General features: G+C 42.6%; 1 protein-coding gene across 4 annotated transcripts in view; it reads right to left on the bottom strand.

The window, feature by feature from the left end:
- The window catches only part of rptor (regulatory associated protein of MTOR, complex 1), a 229,137-nt gene that overhangs the window by 80,828 nt on the left and 132,565 nt on the right, over nt 1-15,744 (bottom strand). For all 4 annotated transcript variants that reach the window (XM_087842157.1, XM_087842154.1, XM_087842155.1 and 1 more), the window contains exons 10-11: nt 13,466-13,610; nt 2,587-2,662 (exon numbers count right to left, since the gene is read on the bottom strand). In XM_087842157.1, the coding sequence (XP_087698283.1) occupies nt 2,587-2,662; nt 13,466-13,610 (221 nt within the window). The remainder of the gene's footprint in view (nt 1-2,586; nt 2,663-13,465; nt 13,611-15,744) is intronic.

The following is a 15,744-nucleotide window of genomic DNA, read 5'->3' as shown; positions in this document are numbered from 1 at the left end:
GTCGGGGTGTTTTACAGGTGCTGGAGAGGAGTTAATTAACATGGGCAGAGACTCAATCTTTAAAATCTACCATAAATAACATTCTCCTTTTTTTCTTTACTCAGCTGTGACAAAGTCCAACAAAGAGAGCTGAAGGAGTCAAAGCACATCAGAGAGGAATTAAAGGCTCCTGAAAGACGGAGCAGGCAGATCTGCTTTAGGAGTCCTCAGAGGCTCAATTATAGTGTTGGTAAGTGTTTTTAGCCCAAGTGCAAGAGAAAGTAGGAGGAGGAGTGAGTGTGGAAAACTGCTCCTGGGGGAGCGATGCTCACCTCCCAGGGCCAGGTGGAGAGAAGGTGGAGTTCCCATATAAGAGCCCTAACATGGGAAAAGCTGCTGTGTGTTCTGCATCGTTGTTGCAGAGTCTAGTAACCGCTGGTCGGCTCAATCTTGTTCCCACAGCATTATAAGCAATGATGCTGCAGGATTTTTGATTTTTAGGTAAAAGACTGTTATTAATTATAACAATACTAACAAAAGTGTCCTTTCCAGAAGCTCCAGCTGCTAACTTACTGGACGAGCACCTTAATTTGCAACGATCAGGCAAAGCTGTAATGTTTCGGATCTATAACAAACTGTGCAGTGTAACCCCAGCCCGCGTTGTGTATACCTATGTCAGATGACGTGTAGGACTCAGTCCTTTCTCTGGTAAACTCTACATCACTCTGCGCCCGTCATTCCCTGTTACAATTCAAAGTAGTCCACAGGGCCCACTTATCTAAATCCAAACTAGCTAAGCTTTATCCCAGTTTAGACCCTCGCTGTAACAGGTGCGGGTCTGATGATGCCAATCTAACCCACATGTTTGGGACCTGCCCTGCCCTGGAAAATTTTTGGGAGGAGGTTTCCTGCACTTTGAACAAGGCTACCGGCCTGAAACTAGCTCTCAACCCCCTATGCTCTCTTTGGTACAGCGGGAGAGGATGATAAGTACATTCACAGAGCAAAGCGTTGTCCTTTGGTTCCCTCTTGGCTAGGCGTGCCACTTTGATGAGGTAGAAGGCTGCTGCCCCGCCCTCCTATGGTCGGTGGCTTGCTGATCTCATGTCGTGTCTCAGTCTGGAAAAGATCCACTGCTCCATCCAGAACCAAAAGGGCACATTTGATAAAATTCTGGGTCTCTTTCTGGAAAACTTCTCTAAACTTCAACTCAAGGATGTTCCAGCTGACTAATGGATTTGCTTCTCCATAGTGGTCTGTCTGTGTTAACGGGAACATGGAGCTCAGTGATGGTGTAGCTAACATCTGTGTGGTTCTTATGAAGCGGGCTACTTAATATCATAATATTAATTCCTCCAGGGCTGGAGCTTTTATTTGGTTTTTTGTGTGTGTGTGTGTGTGTGTGTGTGTGTGTGTGTGTGTGGGGGGGGGGGTCTCTCTTTTTGTTGTTTTTTTCTTCAGTTTTTTTTTCCTTTTGTCTCGTTGCTTGTTTGGTAAATAATAAGAGAGGAAAACAATGTTCCAACATGAGAAGTTCTGTTTTGTATTCATTGTAAACAGTTTGTGTTTTCTGTCTTCTTTTTCTTTGTAAACTATTATCCACAAATACTCAATAAAAATATTTTGAATTTTAAAAAGCCAAACAGTGTCCTGTGGTACTGTTAATCCACAGTAAGTTGTCTATCCACATGGTCCTTCCTGGGTTTCTCAAGGAAAAGGAGAAGGACAGTATGTAAAAAGGATTTAGGATCTTCTCCTAAACCCAGCCAAGTAGTTTTGTCACATGAGCCTAACAAAGACATTTTGTTGCCTGAACCTAATCAAATCGCTTTGTTGTTTAAATTTGTTTCATAGTCCTGACAAATTCAGTTGTTTAAACTTTCTAAAACACATTTGTTCCTTTAACCTAACCAAGTAGCTCTGCTGCCAAAACCCAATAAAAGACTTTAGTTGCTTAAACCAATCAAAGCTACAAGATCGCAACAATGAAACTGGCGACCTGCAAAGGCCCTGAAAAACATCACTTATGATGTTGTAGGGAAAATACACCAAGACAGTGATACAGATATGCTGTTAAGTCACACAGATACAAAAAAACAAAACAAAAAAAGTGTTACGATGACCCACATTTGTTAAGTCATCATCAGCTCAATCAGCTTTTTTGAAGAGCGCTTCCATTACACTCAGCATCTCCATCACGGCCCCCTGCCTCGTCAGTAAATAGAACAATAAACAGTCGAGCGGCTCAAAGTGCAGGGCCAGTGCTTTCTGAAACTATTTTTTATTTGACGCTCATACTTGAGTTATTAGACTTGACATTTTACAATGTAATCCGCCGGGGATGAGTGTGTGCGAGTGTGTTTGAGAGATTAATAGAGATGCTGTATATGCGGGTGGTGGCGAACTTGCAGTGCAAACAAGAACAGTTTGTTGTTTACAGGTGTCAGTGCTGGACACATTCAAGATGAAAGACATCCATCAATGCTAGAGGTCCCCTAGCCTCCAAGCTTCATGCATTTAATGCCAAAAAACACAACAACATGATGCATCAGAGGCATCAGTGGCTCTGTGCTTATTTGTCTCTCTCACACACACACACACTCTTACTCTGAAGGCGGTGCCCTCCTCGATGATGGTGGGCAGCTGAGAGAGGCATATGTCCACGGCCAGGTCCCACGCTTGCCTGTAGAGAGGAAACACACACACACACCGCATGTAAGTGACATCATATGTCATGAGGAAGATCCTTAAATAACACTTATTTTCAGGACTTTCCAGGAAGAATAACAAAATATAAATAAATGAATAAATAAAAATATCATAAAGAAACTGGCAACCGCATTTAGTAGCGTGGCATGGCCAAAGGAAGATCGCATTAAACTGTGGCACCGCTTGCTACCTTTACGAGTTAAAAGCTGCATGTATCAAACAGCTAAGACTCAAAATTCTTTCCATACCAGGCGTGAACTGAGACCCTGAATCCAAGAATTTAGATCCAGTGATATTTTCTAAAGAACAATGTGTGCTAGCGATGTATTATAGGGTAAGGACTCTGTGACACTTCACCTTATATCCTATATACCAGAACTCCATATGAGTCCAGGCCAACTGTCGTAATACCGTCATATGATTTTGTCCACAGTGACCCTGGTAACAAACAGACTACTTTTATCCATATAATTTCCAGAGTCTTGGAAAATATTTTGTATGTATCCTTCACCTTAATGCAGGAGCAACAGTAAATTTGGTGCGGTGGTATTTTTGTGGTGGTTCTCCAGTCTTGGTGACTGTGCGCTACACAAGTTTTAAACCACAAGCAACATGGCTCATTTCACACAGCTCATTATTATTGGGCTTCAGGACACTGTGTAAACTGGAAACGCCCCAAAAAACCAAACCATGGATGTTCAGAGTAGGGCTGCCACAAACGATTATTTTGATAGTCGACTAGTCACTGATTATTTTTGTGATTAGTCGACTAATCAGATCATCATCCATTGGACGTAAAACGTACAGCTTATTGCACCAGCAGCATCTGCTCTTATATAACTATCATTAGCTTACAGCTTTAAGTGTTTAAGGTATGTGCTAACTAAAAATAAAGACAAGATGAGAGTTTATTAAATTTTTATGACATTTGCAGATTGTTTCGGTGAAGTTCAATAAACTCCTTGCTATCTAAAATATAACAGGACACCGGAGTATATTCTCGAGCATCTCACACTTCTGATAATCAGTTGTCTGCTTGACGTTTATTCAGCTGTGTAAAAACTATAACTTTAATCTCAGCCAAACCGATTTACTCAGGAACAAATAAAATACTAAAAAAAAAGCCAAACAATAACATTTTTAAGTTATCTAAGTGACTTATATATCATGTTTAACCTGAGTAGCGAAAGACTGCGGTGGGTTTGAAAACAATTTGCCAGGAGTCCGGTGTTCTCACGGCTCTAGTGAGCCTAGCCCCCGGCTAGCTATCGAGCTAGTGGCTAACAGACGTCTCTGAAAACGTCGGAGCGCTTTTGAAAATATGTGGTGTCTTGATAAACTGAGCAGATATTTGAGGTTTACACAGCTACATTCTCGCCTGAAAATATGTTAAACGTTTATTTTGTGACCCAGAAAGAATAATAAGAGTAATATTAAAACTAACTAGCTGCCGCCATTGTTGGAAACTGAGCCGGGCCGCGCTATGAATTATGGGACACAGCTTCTTCTTCTTCGGGGTTTAACGGCAGCTGGCATCCTTGTACATGCAGTGCTGCCATCTTCTGTTTCAGTCCGTTATTACACTCTTAAATCCTACTACTTATTCCTGCGTCTTTTGTGATCTTACAAAGCTTCAAACGACGTGTCGACTATTAAATCAGTTGTCGACGATTTTGATAGTCGACGTAATCGTGACTAGTCGACTAATCATGGCAGCCCTAGTTCAGAGTGGCGGACAACTTCCAAAAATTTCTAAAATAGTTCTTTACATAACAGAAATAGTCTTGATACTGATTCTCTGGTCTTTAATTTATTCCATTTTTAACCAAAATACATGTAAATATTACATTTTATTGCTAAAGACTTGGCAGTGATTTCACTATTTACTGTTTTTTAACCTCTTGGTATTCCCCAGATTAACCTGAGTCTTGTCCAGGGTTGGAGGTAAGCTTAGGGTTGGGTTTTGTTTCAGCACCATCCTCAAAAGGTAAACTCTCAGATCTACTGATTCTTATGTAGCCCCAAGCAGAATCAACAAAAGCAGGTCATAAACCAGACCTGGGCCATTTTTCCCATCCTGCCACTAACACTCATTTTGCTCAGCTCACGTTTTCTCCCTCGCACTCCTCATCATGCACACAGGCTTCTTTAAATTCGCAGCCTGAGGTCCTGAGGAGGGCAGTGAGGAGCCTTTAATCCCGTTGGAAACACAAGCTCTTCTCTCATGGCCATCATTTCTAATTCATGGGGTTATGTAACTCACATCAAACCTTATCACAGCTTCTCTTTTCTCTCTTTCTGCCCGTCTCTCTTCTCCCTTCACTTTCCAGCTCCTTCTTATTGCAGAAAATTGAACTCTGGGCCTCGATGGGGCTTTTCCCCCTCAGTTAACAGGAGTCGGGGGTTGAGTCATGTTCCCAGTCGATACGCAGCAACGTAATGTGATGCTGAACCACTGATGCTGTGTTCACTCTGTCTGAGACTCCTGCTTTAATGGCCTTTCCCATTATCTCAATGTGATATAATAGAGTTGCACTCCTGGTCAACAGCACATTGTTAAAGACATAATGGACCCACTGATGAATGTGTAACATGCAAACATGCAATGCAGCATGTAGGTAGAAAGCATTTGTGGCTATTCCAGCTTGTGTCAGCTGCTGCAAAAACAGAAGCGTATATCAATTCAGGAGCCGGTGTAGTCGCCTACCGGTGAAAACACACACTACTGCTTTATTAAGAACAGATGCTGCTCGTTTTACAGTGTTGGTGCCATATAAGACCTAATTTTTGACGTACTAGCCCTGATTATTAGGGGTGCAACGATACACAAAATTCACGGTTAGGTTCGATATTTTTTCGATACAAAAAAATGTTCATGCTTTTTTAATGTCATTTATTAAAATTATAAATATATATTTTAACTCAAAAGTACAGTTTTTAAATTTAATGTTGCTGAAACAACAAAGTAATAAAAAATAAATCTATCTGATCGAGAAATCACTCATCTTTGGAAAAGAGTTTATTACAGAGAAATGGCTCTTTCCAAAATAAAAGCTATACTATACGCTTCTTCTGGGCTATACTCTCAGCAGCATATTAAACATATCAGGTCCCCATAAGGAGAATCATGTGCTAACGGCTGTCTAAATGACTCGGGTAAAGTTTGTAGCATGCCTGCTTGTTGTTTTTGTCTGCTTCCACTTGTCTTTGCACTCGGATGATGTCGGAGTAAATGTGCAGTCATATTCGTTGTGTTCCCACTAGTGCTGTTAGCGTTAATCTCGTTGAAATGACATTAACGCCACAACACGGCAAATCTCCGTTAACGAGCTACCGCGGATCGCCCCGTGCCTGGGGCTGGACGGCCAACACGTTAACGAGCTAACTGCGCTAACGCACTAGTTCCCACCAATGTAATTGAGCATTGCGTGGCACATCCGACATACTGTTTTACTTTTGTCCATGACGCGCTTACCTTCAGGGTCATACTTCACATGAAAACCTAAATAGTTCCAAACGCCAGATCTGAATGAGGGTGGGGGAGGTTCAATTTGCCATGTTGCAACGAGCTTAGCTTCTGTCTTGCTAGCTTGCGCTGCGCTCAGTGGATCTGCGCTCGACAGTGCAGCCTAGGCGGAGTAGTCGAACGCAGATCCACTGAGCTGCCAACACAGACAGCATCGTCAGAAGAAAAGTTGATAAAATAAATTTAAAATGTTGTATTGTTCATACATATGCTTACCGAACCGAAAGCACTGTATCGAACGGTTCAATATCGATACCAGTATCGTTGCACCCCTACTGATTATATCTTACATTGCAGTTTGCAAACAAATGATGCTGCCATAGGTTTCTGAAAGATGTTAATACTAAAACATACAAAAAAGGCCCAACTTCCTCAGTCAGAGTGCTGTATTGTGTTATTTTGTTTTATCCAACTCATTTTTAAAGACAAACGTGGAACAACACCTTGCTAACCAACCCAATCGGCTTTAATCCTCGTGCTTATTTAGACGCTACGCTGAAGTTGCTACAGTAGCTTTAGACTAGCTGGGCAACTTATTTCTAGAAGTGTGATGAGGCTGGCTTAAAACGTGAGCCAGCCTCCATAGACACAAATATGAAGTTGCCCAATTTTAAAGCAATAAAAAGCCTTTTTATAGTCTGATACAAAGAATGGGTTTGGTCTCAGTGGGAAACTTATCCTCTTTTTTAATAACCCATATCCAGCCTTGACGGACAGTCGTCCTGACATAAGGAGTCGACCGGTGTCGGCTGGGCCTCATCATCGCTCATCGCTGAATTAGACCTCTGCTCTGTTTTGTGCTGCTGATGCTTTTTGGAGCATTTTTAATTGAATTACTTCTACTGACCACCCAAGCAGGTTGTGTAGACTAACATGTAATATGAAGCCATGTGAAGGGAGGGACAAAAACCACACTGGAGGTGTGATATCACAGGTACAGGCCAGTGCAACAACAGAGGAGGGAATGAGCTTACTTTAGTTAGCCATAAAGTGAGTAGATGATGTGCAGCTACTGAAGAAAGAAGATTCAACAAACTAGAAAGTGAGTCAGTGACCTTCATCATACTCGAGTTGGACTGTTTGCAGTACCTTGACACTTTCAATTTCATGCTTATCATCAACACTGGCACTCCTATGACTCCATCTAGATTCAGTGCAAACTGCAATTTTTTCAGGGTCACATCATACTGTGACTGTACTGCTGCTAAGAAGTTCCCCACTTAGTGGAAACTGCTTCTTTTTCCACTGTAACTTAAAACTATATATTACTTGTAGTGCTGTTAGTTAATGTAATGCTCCGTTTGCCATTACTTAGACTTAGATCCTCCCGCGTCGATCGGTGCATCGGGCGACAAGAGAACGCCATCGAACTCGGTCTATCGCGCCAGTTGTTGCTTCATCCCATGACAGTTCGAATGAACGTAAATCTTCAAGGAAAGTCCTCCTCCGTGTTATTTTAGGTCTTCCTCGCCGTCTCTTTCCATTCTTCGGGTTCCACAGAACCGCGACATGGGCAGGTCTCGGGTCCGGTAGCCGAAGGATGTGACCGGCAAATCCGAACCGACGCTTGGTGACTTGGACATGGAGTGGCTCTACTCCCGCACGGTGATATACTTCTTCATTGGTAACGCGATCCCGATATGTGATCTTGAGCAGCCATCGAAGACAACGTTGTTGGAAGACGTCAAGATGGCGGTTGATCTTTGCAGTTGATTTCCAAGTCTCCGCTGCATACAGTGCCGTCGGTATAACGATGGTCTTCAGGAGCCGCAACTTGGTTGATAAAGGCAGTACGGTGGTCATCCATATAGGTCGTAATTGTTGAAAGGCTGCCCATGCTTTCCCAATTCTGCACTTGACGTCATGCTCCACGTCCCCGTCACTGCTAAAAGTGCAACCCAGGTACATGAACCTGTCCACCTCTTCTAGCTGCTGCTTCACATTTGCCATACAGCAACTTTAAAACTCGTTTAAAAATGCTTCTTTAAATGTGATCATATGCGCATCAGTGGGAATGAGGTGCTTCTAAAGGCCTCTAAAAGACAGGCGTTATCATTCTGTTCCCTGTTGGCTAAGAGGGCAATCCTACTGAGGTGGCGGGATGCTGCCCCTCCCAACGGTGGTTATATGACATCATGTCGTGTCTAAAAAAAATCTGACATTTACTCCAGAACTCTACTGGGAAATTTCAAAGCATGTGGGGTCCTTTCCTTCATGCATTTCAAAATCTATAAGGATTTTTCAGCAAACTCTCTTATGTCAGGTGTGGAAATACAGTGTACAGGGCAGTGACCTGGGTGGGATTATTTTGCAGGGATTATGTTATGTTTCTCTCTTTTCTTCTTCTTTTATTTCACAGCCTTAAATGTACCGGCTGATTACCCCAAATGTATCATCTGTAATCCCTTTCTTCTCTTTTTGTACATATGTATAAAAGAAAAACTCCATGTGTGACTGCTACTGATGGTATTATACAAGCTGCTTTCCTTAGTTTCGGAGAACAATTATTGTTGGTTTTAGTTACAGCTTGTTCCTTGATATAGTACAAAAAGTAAAACTTCTTCAAGTATAGGAGAGAAGACGCTGCTGTATCCTTCAGAGTTATGGTAATCATTAATAGATCCATTGGCGCTGACAGAGCTGCGAGAGCCTTATTTTTGGACATATGATATTAATATTATAAAAAAAAAAATCGCTCTGAATTAAACGTGTTTTCTCGGTTTCATAACTTCAAGTACTGGGATTACAATCTGTGTGCACACATTGCCAACAAATCTCCATCCCTGCTGGTGTTTATGTAACCCAATGGTGTGGAAACCAGCAGATAGAGCAGTGCTATCAGCGAGGACACGCTCACGGGGAGGAGGCTGCTGCACCGTTTAGGATGACAGCATTAACTTGGATGATGTCTGCGAATCCGAATGAGTAACTCATCACACCAAAGCCCGTCTGTGTGCGATGAGGGGACAGAGCAGGGGACCAGTTGGCGCTGACTAAGCTCTTTTTGTGTGTGCGAGTGCGTTGCCTGCAGAGAGTGGTGCAGCAACGCGCAAACAGGAGCGCAGATATAAAGCAGACACACGCCCACGCACACTCCCACACTGAAACTGCCCACGAGGGAGCAATCAACCTGGGGTTTATCTGCTCTCTCCCATCTCCTCCATCTGAATAACAATTGCTGTTGGTGTTCAGGCACCAACATCGATCAACGAGCACCCAAACTGCTTAATTCCTCCACTATGTTTTCCTTCCTTTCCCATCTATGTTCATCCAAACTTTTATTTTTCCACCAGCCTTATATCTCCAGCACGTCCCCTTTTTATTGTCCATTCGGTTTAGTTTTCTGCACTCTTAAAGCGCCTCTCTGCTGTTAATCTGTCGTGTTTAATACTGCATGTGCTGCTGTGAAACTAAGTGATACTCTTAATTTCTTTGGCGGTAAACTGTAATGTACCCACAATCTAAAAAAAAGTGGGTAGGCATGAGAATGAAAGGCTACTGCTTCAGTAAAGAGCAGTATTCTTTACAATAAGTGATGCCAGGCTGTTACACAACAAGTCACTCCTCGAGGCAATGAGAGTGAGAGATTTTTTTTCCAAACACAAGCCAGATAATGAGTGGGAGAGATGGAGGGAGGCATTTATAGAAGACCAAGAGGAGAAACAATAGATAGTGGGAGAAGTGTTGGTGTAAGTAAAGCAAGAGAGACGATGGGATAATGTTCCTAGCAATGCCTAAAAGACTTTAAAAGCTCGTCTCTGTGTTTACAAGTGTAGTTACGAAAATACATGACTAATAAATCAGTAAAATGATGCAGAAACTTGTCAGTCAGAGTATAAGCAAAACCTTTAAACTCTTATTTTGTGTTATTAAATAATTCAAAAAGGTTTTTGTTTTTCCCCCGGTTTATTTTTGTGGTGTGCCTGCTTTTAAACTAAATCTGCCATGGCTGACACAGATAAAGATGTCCCACAAAGTCTTTTAACATCCCCCAGAGGACAAGTGCTTTTTCGTTGCTTTCAGTCAAAAGGTGGACGCATTTGGCTGCAGGTTAATGTGAGTGGGTGGGAAAAGAAACGGCAGCACTTTTACTCTAAATCCAACCTGTCTCGTCTCTGCACTGCATTTATGTTGACTACAAAATAGATCTGAGGCACAGAAGGGTTTCAGCAGTGACGCTCCTACCGAGTAAAATGACAGAGATGAGAAATGAACAAGCAGAGTCATCTGTTCTTTATTTTAAATGACGCTCATCTGCACAGTCACCACATCGGGCTACAGCAACAAGGTTGTGTAGTGCGCAGACAAAGTGAGCACGAGAAGAGCAAAAACTCTCCTCGTGCCACAAAACACCAGAGGAAAATAACTGCAGTTCCTCAAACGACCACTTGAGGCCGACACTCAGTTTTACAGCAGATACATGCTAACATGCTACAAACAACAGTTCTGGCCTCCATATGTAAACAACCCCGTCAGGACAAACACACAGGTGGCCCATTGCCTGCTTTGATTTAATTCCTCACAATTTTAATTCATAATAAAGGCCGGGCCTGCTGTTAAAGAAGGGTATGTTCAGCACTTGGGTGGACTAAAACAGCGGTCTCCAACCTTTTTTGCGTCACTGACCGGTTTATGCCCGACAATATTTTCACGGACCGGCCTTTAAGGTGTCGCGGATAAATACAACAAAATAAAACTAGTACCGGTACCGAAAAAAAGAAGATTTATTCATAACACACGTGAAAATACCAAGGAAAACCGAGCTAACGATAAAAACGATAACAAAATAACGCTGAAAACCGATAAAAACCCTGAAAACTATACATTTCACACCTGAGCCTCAACTCTCGCGGCCCGGTACCAAACGACTCACGGACCGGTACCGGTTCGAGGCCCGGGGGTTGGAGACCGCTGTACTAAAAGACATCCAAACAGGAGTTTTGTTTGGATTGCAGATGCAACGTGCATCTTGTGATAGCTGATAACTCCCTCAGCTTCACCCATGACCCAGTTTAAAAACTGAGGCTTTAGTTTTAGTGTTCGACCGTCCTGATGCAAAGATAAAGAATTTTCTATTTAAAAACACACACATTTGCCGAGGAGAAGAAAAGAGGAAGGCTACAGAGAGCATTCGTGGATGTAGTGAAGGAGGACATGCAGACAGATGGTGTGACAGAAGAACATGCTCGGGAATAAGGATGAGATGGAGGCAGGCAGGCCGCTGTGCGACCCCTCGCGTGAGCAGCAAAAAGATTTCATATGCAAAGGTGTATTTGTGAATCATAAAAATATACATAGAGTATACATGTACCATATCAGAACACACTTTCCTGCTTTGTTACTGGTATTACAGGTATACTGTGAAAATTACCAATCAATCAACATAAACACAGACGTTGCCCCGCCCCTGGTGAAGGCAGCTGTGTGCCTCGGCCATGTGGGAGAGAGCAGCACATGGAGCCAAACTGGAAACGGTCAACATGCAAAAATAAATGAGAAACAAGATTCGTGGAAACTAAACTTAGTATAAACGAAGAGCGTGCATATGCTCCAGAGAAGCAGCAGATAAAGACACCTACGTGTTTTGGCTTACACTTCTTCAACATTATATTTAGAGGTTGTGAGAGTAAATAAGGCACTTTTAATATGTTGTAGTAACTGTAGTTACACAGATGGGTTTACATTTTTACGCAGACCGTGACAGCAACGCTCTTGGTCACATTGCTGCACATACAGATGCTCAGCTACTGTACACTGCTGTAAACCTTCTCCTGCTTCTGTTTTCAGACAGAGCACAGAGCTGTTTCTGCGACACGGGTAGAACAGGCTGCAGTGCATCCGGTAGTAAAACAAACACTGTCATGCGTGAGCACGATCGGCTCTGGTGTCACGCTCTCAGGTCGCTTCTTCTGACTGGATTACTCTTGAAAACAGAAGATCTGAACAGCAGGTGGGTGGCACTTCTGTGAAAACGTCTACTGAATGCACAAAGATGAAGCTGGATGAGAGCTCCATAAACATAAAGTGCAGTTAAACTCCCAGAAATATCTCACTGCATTCAAAGTGTTTTTCCTAATTGCTTTGGTAAAATGATGAATTACAAATGTTACGGCTCTAGCAGGGCCTCCTCCTGAAGGTGCCTGTGTGGGAGTGTCCTTCAATCGCTTCTGCCTGAGGTGCCACCTTTCCCTTTTACACAGCTGACTCTCGTCAGTAATTAAAAGTATTTAATCCCAGGGAAAGGTGAGCTCTGGGCCAGAGTGCCATTAGTGTGGTTACAGCTAGTGAGCTGCACTCTTTGACTTACTTTGTACTCTATTGACTAATGCTTGAGTTTTGTTTGTTTCTTTAAATGGTGATAGCGGCTTGTCCGTCTCTTTTAGTTAGTATTAATAGAAACTTTAATAAAACTCTTTAATTTAACCCTTTTGCCTCCTTGACTCCTTTTTCTGACCCGGACACTTTTTCTTACTTCCCCCTCACCGCCTAGACCCCTCAGGAGAACGTAACAAGTGGGGGCTCGTCCGGGATCTGAAAAGGGAGTTTGAAATTAGTGGTGTTTGGGGTTTTTTTTGGCTTTTGTGTGACGGTTGTGTTGCTTTTTGTAGAAATACACCTTCCCAGTTAAGTTAGGTGAGTGTCCAGCTTTGGCACAACAGGGCTTTGGCTGAGATCTCTGCTTTTGTGACACCAGACCACTTCCTGCAATATACGGTGATGCCGTTTGGGTTAAGAAATGCTCCGGCCACGTTCCAAAGACTGATGAATACGGTGCTATTGGGTGTCCATGGCTGTGAGGTTTACTTACATTTAGTTTGCTAACTGTTTACAGCCTCAAACAGTTAGCAAACTAAATGGTCAGAAAGACGCAAAGTAAGAAAGACACAAAGTAATTCCTGGTGGAAAACAGTTTCAGACTCCAGTTTTCATTTAACAATCAAACCCATAACTTTAGAACAATTGAGCCCTTTTGTGCATAAGATGCCAGACTCATGGCATTTTTTAATACCCCCACACTAACGATCATTAAACAGGCACACATAAAAAAGGCAACACTGTCCGCTCTCTAATCATAACGTGTGTTTGTTAGAAAGTCTGTTCGAACTCCAACTGCAGTGCGCCTGAACGAACAGCAAAGCCTCAAGGATGACTCTCCCTCGTACTCTTGCCTTCTGCTTTGCAAAGCTGCGGACGTCTGTGTTATCGGTGAGCGTGAAAGTGAGCCCCGCGCTCCGTTTGTGTGCGTCTTACCACATGGCGTGCATGTATGTAGGGGGCAGGCGGGGGCTGCTGACTGGTGTGCAGTTGTATGACCTCATTATCCTCTCTGCTAACAGAAAATTGCGAAACAAGCTGGCCACCAGCAGGTCCTGACGAAACAACTTCTGGAACAAATCTGAAGAAAGAGAAAGGGAACATCAAATGATTTAAGTGAACACAGAGATAAGTTTGCATGTGGGAGAAAACGGGGGCCTGAATGACTCGATAAACAAAAAGAAGCTTAACTAGAGCGAGGCGACTACTTTACAGAGAAATGGGCTACTTTGTTTGTATGCTTAGAGAATATAAAGGGCAAGAAAATGCAGATTTAAGCCGTGTCGCAGTCACATTTTCGTCAACTCATTAGTGTATTCACCAATTCACTGTAATGGGGCCAGGCCGATCCCATGGCAATCTCTTAGCTTATGATTATGATTACTTGGCTTGTGTGTTGGGGATATTTTACGAGACACTGTCTGACAGCTTCTGTGCCCACTGCTAGTGTTGGGCTGTTTAAACACTGAAGTGTCAGTGTGTGTGTGTGTGTGTGTGAGATTTGGATTAGGTGTGCAGTGCCTTCATTACAGGGATTCTTTCTGATGCGGGATGCTTCATTAACAGCCGAGCCCCGAGGGTTTAAAAGGCTTCTGCAGCCATCAGCCTTGTCACATTGCTATTCTAGCTGGGATACAGTTTGCCTCATGAGAGTCTGAGCCCTCCTCTGTGTGGATGTGTGTTGCATTCAACAGACAGGTGGCCAATGAGGGAATCTGCGTGCGACGCATGCAAACTGTAACAACATGTAGAAAAAAAGGAAATTGTGTGCGTTTTTATCTGGGGAGGCTGAGCTTGAGGGTGTCGGCTAATGGCAGCGCTGTGTGTTGTAAGCAGGAGTTTTACTACGTGTGTGTGTGTGTGTACACGGGTTTTTATGTCTGCCAAATTATGTTTAAATGATGTCCCCAATTACTCTGCTAGACGCTCCAAACACAATTAATCTGAATTTGAGCAGCCAACCTGCACGTACTGCACTTTTGGCATTTTATAGAAAACAGCTTCACTATTTTCTACCACTGGGGACGTTCTCAAAGTTTTAGCACTGCTGATGCGTCACTACTGCGCAGTTTTTATTAGGTGCCCTAATTTGAGCTCCCTGAGAACTGAAGCACATGGGTCATTTCATTTTTCATCACTGCCCAAACATGTTCAACTAAAGATCGGAGCGCGCCTCAGATGAGTCTCCGGCTCCTACAAGAGGAAATGTTCCTGCATGTTTGCTTCTCTAATCATTTTAGAAGAAATTAAGCTCTTACCTTCTTTTTCATAATTTATTGTGTTATAACTATGTTATAAGGCTTCATTGCCCCTAAATAGAGAAATACGACGATGGTTTGATTTATGTTCATTTTTAAAAATGGACATTGACAGAAATATGCCAGATTTGATCTAATTGGCTGATTTTCATCTTCTGGCAACTTAAACCTTATGCATTAAAATTAAAGGAAAACAAAAGCACCAGGGCACAGACAGCAGCCCGTAAGTGCATAAGTGATGGAACAATGACATAATGTGCAAAACAAACATTAAAGAAAAGCAAATAGAAGCAAATAAGCAGAAGTTAAACAGCCACTTATCCAGATTTATCCATTTCATTTCTGGATTAGAACTGACTTGTATTTTAGCTCAAACTAACTTTTATTGTGGGTGGTTAAGCGAGAGTATCTGTTCAATCTGTTTATTGTATTAGTTCATATATTTTGGTTTTGGTAATCCCTGCTATAAAGTTCTGTGACTGAAAAAAAGAAAAACAAACAAAAACTAAACCAAGGTCAAGGGAGTCACCTTGGACACCACTACAGTCACTTCACTGCTTCTGCTAATTGCTGGAAAATGTCAATGCTCTAACTTAAATTTCTTTTTGGAGAAGAGGATGAAGTCAGAGGGGGCGCAATCTGGTGAGTAGGATGGGCAGTGAGCGAGGACTATGATGACATGGCCAAAAGCAAATTCTGGCTTTTTCGTGTGCTCTGTGACGGCACCCTGGCACATGTATGTTATGGAAATTATGAGTATTTATACCCTATTAAAGAAAGAGCTGTTCATGAAATGAGGCTGACCAGATCTGAAGGAGAACAAGTTGCACCAGGCATGGTCATCCAATTTATAGCTTCGAAACTCACACAGAGTACCATAAACCTGCTCCTACACCAGCTCTAAATGTCAGGAAACACATTGTGTCTCTGCTACAAGCAGCTCGGCTTCCCAAAACA

Source organism: Neolamprologus brichardi, chromosome 6 (assembly GCF_056152115.1).
Source record: "Neolamprologus brichardi isolate AB-2024 chromosome 6, ASM5615211v1, whole genome shotgun sequence".
NCBI classification, from domain to species: Eukaryota; Metazoa; Chordata; class Actinopteri; order Cichliformes; family Cichlidae; genus Neolamprologus; species Neolamprologus brichardi.
The sequence above is the reverse complement of the archived record's forward strand: the minus strand, read 5'-3'. Positions and strand labels throughout refer to the sequence as shown.